General features: G+C 38.3%; 1 protein-coding gene across 1 annotated transcript in view; it reads right to left on the bottom strand.

Annotated features, from left to right (window-relative positions):
• Positions 1 to 214: 214 nt before the first annotated feature.
• mgarpa (mitochondria localized glutamic acid rich protein a) overlaps positions 215 to 7,862 on the bottom strand; it is a 35,218-nt gene continuing 27,570 nt past the window's right edge. Inside the window, exon 5 of the mRNA XM_060851530.1 lies at positions 215 to 1,590. Coding sequence (XP_060707513.1) covers positions 1,373 to 1,590 — 218 coding nt within the window. The 3' untranslated portion in view covers positions 215 to 1,372. The remainder of the gene's footprint in view (positions 1,591 to 7,862) is intronic.

Below are 7,862 nucleotides of genomic sequence, written 5' to 3'. Positions count from 1 at the left end.
TTAACTTCATTAATCAATGCAAAATCGAAAGCTATTGCTTTCAAATAAACCTGTTGGACTATAACCTGCTGTTATGTGATTTTTCACTTTGTCCACCCCAGTCCAACAATGGCACCTCCAAATCATCAGAATCACACAGACATCACTTTGGGACATTGAGATCTCCGAACCATTCTGGTAGACAGACAAGACATACGAGGCGTAGAACTAAGAGTTTAATATAGTAAATCTGATATTTATTAAGATACATAATTTAGAATTATATATTATGTTTGTTCATCATAGCAGAAGAAGCTCCCAATGAGCCCAATAATAAATGTGCCCCATTAAAACTGGAATAAATGTCCTCAGACCATTCTGGTTGTTTACAATTCTTTACAATACCATCACACTTGGACTCCTGGTGACTTTGAGCAATGTTCAAATTTTTCAGTCAATGTTTTCGACTAAGGTGGTCAGATGATCCCACCTCAAGCTTATCAGATATTCTATGAAAAGGCTTTTCTTTGATGATTGGGCCCATCAAATCCACAGCACTCCTCTGAAGAACATCTCACCCCCACTACCCTATTCCTGTAACCCTGCATTTCCTATGGCTAACCCACCTAACCTGCACAACTTTGGACTTTAAGACATTTAACTTTTATCTAACCAAAGTTTGGTTATCTGCCCCATATCTCAGGGTGTGGTTCAGTGAGAAATTTTGTTTGGTAACACTGTACCTCCTTGGAATCTTTTCAACTGAAAGGTAATACTTAAATACCTTGTTGTGGGAGCCATGCAGAGTTTTGGCAAAGAGCTAAATAACTAATAGCTGTGATAAATAGCTGACCCTTCTATAGTATCATGTACACTCAAATCTGCACCCCTTGAACTTAAGGAAGTGAAGATAAGGGCTGCTAAAGGAAACAACCAATGTAGGAGGGAATGCATGATTTGGCATGAACTACAGCATCAAAACTGAGATGAAGGCTTGTTGGGAAATATGAAAATTGCAGAAGTGCTCTGGAAGATGGAAGGCTAAATGCTCAATGGCTGATATTTGAAAATGAATCTGTCTGTGACTTGTAAAAGTGTCCAAAGGCAAACATTGGGGTTAGAAGGGGGACTGCGAGGAGTCGTGGGATTAAAGGAAACTGTAGAGAGGCAGTCATGCATGTGATTCAGATGAGGAGAATGGATAGACTATGTGTGAAGGTAAGGTCAAAGGAGTGGCCAGGGAAAGGAGTATTTATATGGAGGAAAACTATGAGGGAGAACAAATGAGCTGTAAAGTCAGAAGGAGTGAGGACGAAGTGAGATGGATATTTAAATAACCCAGGATCACCATTTACTTCAACTTAGGTATAAAATTCATTCCAAGAAGGATTGTTTAACCTTTGATTTGATTAGATTGTAACTCATCCTTTTGGTCTGCAACTGATGTGTTGGTCTCCTGCTCCAGTCGGATCTCTGTGGGTTCTATAGTTGTTGAAGGGCTATTAGGTTGCTCGATACTGTCTGCTGTGGGGACTTTGGCTTCTTCCGTTCCTGACTCTGTGGCCTCTTCAGAAGCTCCAACCACCTCAAGAGACTGGACATCATCTGGTTCTAATCATAGTTCAACACAATCATGTCAAAATATATCATGCCACTGTATTAGCTACACTTAAAGTGAAACTTTACCCCATTCAGAATGTTGCAAGGCTGCTTGCAGCAGAATATTTTGAAACATAAAAAGAGTAGTTTTTTTTTTAACTTTGTCAATGGAAACAAAGAGCAAAGTAGAACAGGTTACTGATTTTTTTTGTCACCCATGTTACATTGTGGTATAATGTCAACATCAACTCGCAGTAATTCATTCAATACCATTCAGCTCAGAGCTCCCACATTGTTGTCTAATTCAGTGCTGTATTATCTGGTCTCAGCCAAAGCATTAGATAAACACAAACCCAGCCCAGTGCCAGTGACTGGAACTTGCACAGCACTACTCAGCAACTAGAGCAGATGATTTAAGCTGGCAAATAGTGGACAGAAGATATTTTTGGCTTTCAAAAAAAGTTAAATTTTGTTTCAGTGTTCTGAGGAAGGGTCACCCGACCCAAAATGTTAATTTGGATTTCCCCCAACAGATGCTGCCAGACCTGCTGATCTTTTCCAGCAATTTCTGTTTTTGTTTCTGATTTACAACATCTGCAGTTCTTTCAATTTTTAAAGATTTGCTTCGGTTGTTTTGTTCACACCTATAATTTAAATACTTTTGCTGAACAGATTTGCAGGGTCTCCCTGTGTTGTAATCTAATTATTTTTTACTTCATTTTTTAAACTTCACAAGCAAATAGTCGTTCTGGGAAAAAAAGATAATTCCCAGTGGAATAGGAAGAGAAAAACAAGAAGACGATCCCTGGCATTGTGTTTTATGTGCATGGATTCTTACCATCTTACCTTACAAAGTGTAGAATAACAAACAAATCCAAAACATTCTGGAAAGGAAATGACAATTCCATACTCATTATCAAATTTGCTGCAATGGTTAAGATTAGTTGGTGGAAAACTGCATTCCAAAGCTACTATTTAATATAAACACAAACAGCATGAGGGGAAACTGGCTAGAAATGTAAAAACAAATGACACTGGCTCTATGATTATCTAAAAAGACAAGGAGTAAGTCATGTGAGCATTTGTCTCCAGAGGGTGAGAATGGAGAATTAATAGTATCAATAAAGTAATAGTGGATGTAAAGAATAATATTTTGCTTCCACCTTCACAACAGAGGATACAAAAAAAGACAGATATACCTGTAAATCGAAGTCGAAGGAAGTCAGGAACTTGGTGAAATTATAATCAGTAGAGAAACAATACTGAATGAATTGATGGAGCTGGTGGTTGATAAGTTTACAAGTGCTGATGGACTTTACCCAAGTATCTTAAAAGAGGTAGTCATTAGGTAGTCAATGTTTTGACCTTAATTTTTCAAAACTTGGTAGATTCTGGAAAAGTTCCATTATAAATAGGAAATATAACCCTGTATTCAAGAAAGCAGGAAGACAGAAAACAGGAAACTATAGGCCAGTTAGCTTGGAATGGTGTTAGAATTGACCATTAAAGAGGTTGCAACTGGGCAAGGTAGAAAAAACTCAAGGTAATTGGGAAAGGTCGGTGAAATGGTAATCCTTTATTATTGAAAATTTAATGTGACTTGATAAAGAGGAGGTTGTTGATGTACTGCTGTTAGATTGACAGAGAGCATTCAAAAAGGTTACACAAAAAAACTTGTAACAGCTCATGATACAGTGGGTAATATTCTAGCCTGGACAGATGATTGGTTGGCTGGCAGAAAACAGAGTATGCATAAATAGATATTTTTTAGATTTGGAGGTAAGAAGAGGAGAGTCCCACATCTGTGTTGGGCCTTCAATATTTTACAGTTTACATCAAGGAGCAAAGGCATGGTGGCTAAGTTTAAAGAGGACACATACATAGATAGGAAAGTATGTTGTGAAGATGACATAATATTGAGTCATAGAGTTGTACAGCATGGAAATAAATCCTTCAGTCCAACTAGTCCACGCCGACCATATTCCCAAACTAAAAGCCGGTGTTTGACCCATATCCCATCAAACTTTTCCTGTTCATGTACTTATCCAAATGTCTTTTAAACATTGTAACTGTACCTGCATCTACCACTTCTTCTGGCAATTCATTCCACAAACTAAACACTCTCTGTGGAAAAAGCTTGTCCTTTACAAGTCTTTCTCATCTGACCTTAAAATATTCCCCCTTAAAAAAAGTACAACATGTGCTTATATTGCTGACATGCACATGTGTACCTATATGGATACATCACTATGCATCTCTACACTTAATTCAATTCAATTTTAAGAATATTTGTGGCTCTGAAGGAAGATTTTCAGAAGTATTTTTTGATCTAGCTGTAATAAAGTTTTGGGTCTGTTTAACTGTAAGGAATCACAGTCAAGACTAATCTTAACCTCACTGCATATAGTTGCCATATTGTGAAAAGGATACAGAAGGTGCAGATACAAAATTAAGAGGTTATAATTATTAGAAAATGCTGAACTTGCCTTTCTCTAAAAAACAGAGAGTGATATTAATTTTCCTTCTCATGTTCTACATTCCTAACACAAAGAGATGACTCGATAAAAGCCTTTAAGTTTTTGAAGTGGTTTGATAAGGTGAACGTACTGTAGGTGTCCTATTGGGTCCTAACCCCATCACCATCCCTACCCACTTCACCCAAAAAATACTTTGATGTGAAATTAATCAAATGCGACATTTCATTTCTGATTGAACCTCTCTACACTTGCTCACATACACATTTACAGACCAAGTACATGGATAAGGAAACCACTTATTTTCTTTTCACAGGACATGAAATGACCTTGAATAATTAATTTACAGTAAAAGTGACACATACATAAATAAATATTGCTTTATCTTTTCTCCTCAGGTTATTGTTAATTTAAATATATTCCCAATGGAAGCTGCCATTCAATGGAGAAACTATTGGCCAGTGGAATTAACTTAGTCTCTTTCCTGTATTTTAAAAGGTGTCTGTAATTAATTTAATTGTTCTTTCTTACTTACTTATATAGAACATACACTTTTAATTAAAAGAATTTACTGCTGTCCTTGCATACAGTAAAACACAGTGTCGGAAGTACAAAAGTAAAGAGGTGATGTTAAACTTGTGTACTGTTGTGGGGGCCAGATTATATAATAGATGTGAATGCATTGGAGAGAGTACAGAAGCAATTTATAAGAATGGTTCCAGGACAGAGAAAGTCTATTTTTTGAGGACAGGTTGAAAAGGTAGTTCTGTCCTGCTTGGAAACACAAGGATGGAAGGAGACTTGACAGAGACTTTCAAAATCATGAGTGGGCTGGATATGGAAGATAGGGAGAAGTAGTTCCTGCTTGTAAGAGGAACAAGAACAAAAGGGAATGGATTTAAAGTGATATGCAAAAGAAGCAATCTTTTCCAGCAGGTAGTTAGAGAATGGAATGTACTGCCTGTAAATGATGAGGTGGCAAGTTCAACTGAGATATTCAAAAGGATATTTGATGATCATTTGTATAGAAAATAAGTGCAAGGGTATGGGGACAAAGGAGGAGACTGGCACCAGGTAGCGATGTTTGGAGAGCCAGTGCAAATACAATGGGCCAAATGGCCTCCTTCTGGGCTTTAACAATTTTGTCTTTTCGGAAAGTAAATCTGGTATCCTTACCTGGTCTGGCCTACATGTGACCCCAGACTGATAACAATATGGTTCACTCTTAGCTGCCCTCTTAAATAGTGTATGAAACCAATCAGTTTGAGGGACATAAAGAATTTTTAAAAGTGCTTTCATGGGAAGTGGGTATTGTGGGAAGGTTAATATTTGTGCCAATTAGAGGCGTACAGTAAGGGTCTGTTTCCGTTCTGTATGAATCTATGACTCTAATTGGAGTGAAATGAAGAATGAGATCTTCTGGAATGCGTTCCTTTATAACAGACAGTACAATGGAACAATTCCTAATTTAACTATGCAGATAGTAATCCATAGTAGAGTGGATTGCCTGCTATTCTACAGTTATAATGGACTGAAAACTGGATGTCCACTGGTCACACAAGGTCCTCCCAGGTTACTATTTAAGCAGCAAAGTTGATAAGTATCCCCCATGGAATGTTGTTGAAGTATTTTTGTGTTAAGAAAAATGATAGAAAATAGCATGAGTTGCTGTGGAATAGTCATAATATATAATGACAGACTTGTGTGCAAGTCTCCAACCTGTCCTTTCGTTGCACATAGAATGCATGAAATCTCTAGCAATCTTCTTCATTGCTTGCCACAGTCCTGAGTTCAACATTCATTGCAGACTTTGATTCTATGTCATTTACATGTATGTCAGATGATATGTCAAAAGGAATAGTTGTCCTATTGCAGAACACTGGAGGATACTCTTGCGAACTCTCCTTCAGTTTGAAAAGTAATTGTTCATTGATGCTCTCTGCTTTCCTTCTGTTGGCCAATTCTTTTCAACATTGACACTGTCCCTTTAAGCGCATCATCCGCATTTCGCTAAGAAATCTGTTTTGTCTTTTAAAGTCCATGCATACAACATCAATCATACTACCCTCATAAATGCTTTCTGTTACTTCAACAAATAATTCAATCAAGATTGTCAGGCATCATTTGCCTTTTTTTAACGTCTCTGCTGGTTGTTATTTATAAATCCTGTTTTTCGTATTTATCATTATCTCGAAAGCTTTCCCAACCAGTGCCATTAGGTTGGCTGACTAAAAATAGCCGATTCACTCTGTTCTTCCTATTTAAGCAGGGGTTGCAGTTTTGTATCACTCCCATACCCAAGGAAGATTAAAATATTGCAGGCAAAACCTCACCATTTCCACACTTACTTCCCTCTACAGCCGAGGATGCATCCTGACCTTTCTGCTTTGAACATCTTAATCAGGTATGGGATCATCCTGATCTTCTTGACTGGTAACTAACTGGATGAATTCTTTCAACAAATGAATTCACGCCACTTTAAGTGTTTAAATTATTTCTACAAGTGATTAACCTACTGATGTTGACAAACTTTCTAAAACCATTCTTCAAATATAAATGTATATTAAGTGGAGAAACTTACTAATATTGAGCACATTAAAACCACTGAACTTCCTTCTTCACATTATAACACCAGGCTCCAGTTGTATAAAACTTCACTGACAGGATGAAGGGAGCTCAAAGAGACCCTCTTGAGGAAACTTCCAGAATTTCCACTTCTGATGGTGACCACTGAAATGAAAATCATGAGTACTGTTTGCCAAATTTTCTGAAATGTGTTGGCCTTGGGTGAGGGTGAGGTGGGCAGTTGTTGGAGGGAATCCTGAGGGACAGGATGTACATGTACTTGGAAAGACAAGGACTGATTTGGGATTGTCAACGTGGCTTTGTGCATGGGAAATCATGTCTCACAAACTTGATTGAGTTTTTTTGAAGAAGTAACAAAAAGGATCGATAAGGGCAGAGTGGTAGATGTGATCTACATGGACTTTAGTAAGGCATTCGACAAGGTTAGATCTCACAGAATACAGGGAGAACTAGCCATTTGGATACAGAACTGGCTCAAAGGTAGAAGACACAGGGTGGTGATGGAGGGTTGTTTTTCAGACTGAAGGCCTGTGACCAGTGGAGTGCCACAAGGTTCAGTGCTGGGTCTTCTACTTTTTGTCATTTATATAAGTGATTTGGATGCGAGCATAAGAGGTACAGGGCCAGGTGCTGGCAGGTGGGACTAGATTGGGTTGGGATATCTGGTCGGTATGAACAGGTTGGACTGAAGGGTCTGTTTCCATGCTGTACATCTCTATGACTCTAAGTTTGCAGATGCCACCAAAATTGGAGGTGTAGTGAACAGCGAAGAAGGTTACCTTAGATTATGAAAGGATCTTGATCAGATGGGCCAATGGGCTGAGAAGTGGCAGATGGAGTTTAATTCCAAAAAATGCGAGGTACTGCATTTTTGGAAAGCAAATCTTAGCACGACTTCTACACTTAATGGTAAGGTCCTAGGGAGTGTTGCTGAATAAAAAGACCTTGGAGTGCAGGTTCATAGCTCCTTGAAAGTGGAGTTGCAGATAGATAGGATAGTGAAGAAGGTATTTGGTATACTTTCCTTTATTGGTCAGTGTATTGAGTACAGGGGTTGGGAGGTCATGTTGCGGCTGTAAAGGACATTGGTTAGGCCACTGCTGGAATATTGCCTGCAATTCTGGTCTCCTTCCTATCGGAAAGATGTTGTGAAACTTGAAAGGGTTCAGAAAAGATTTACAAGGATGCTGCCAGGGTTGGAGGATTTGAGCTATGGGGAGAGAC

This window comes from Hemiscyllium ocellatum, chromosome 36, assembly GCF_020745735.1.
Source record: "Hemiscyllium ocellatum isolate sHemOce1 chromosome 36, sHemOce1.pat.X.cur, whole genome shotgun sequence".
In the NCBI taxonomy this organism is placed as follows: domain Eukaryota; kingdom Metazoa; phylum Chordata; class Chondrichthyes; order Orectolobiformes; family Hemiscylliidae; genus Hemiscyllium; species Hemiscyllium ocellatum.
This window is presented reverse-complemented; position numbering and strand designations above follow the sequence as displayed.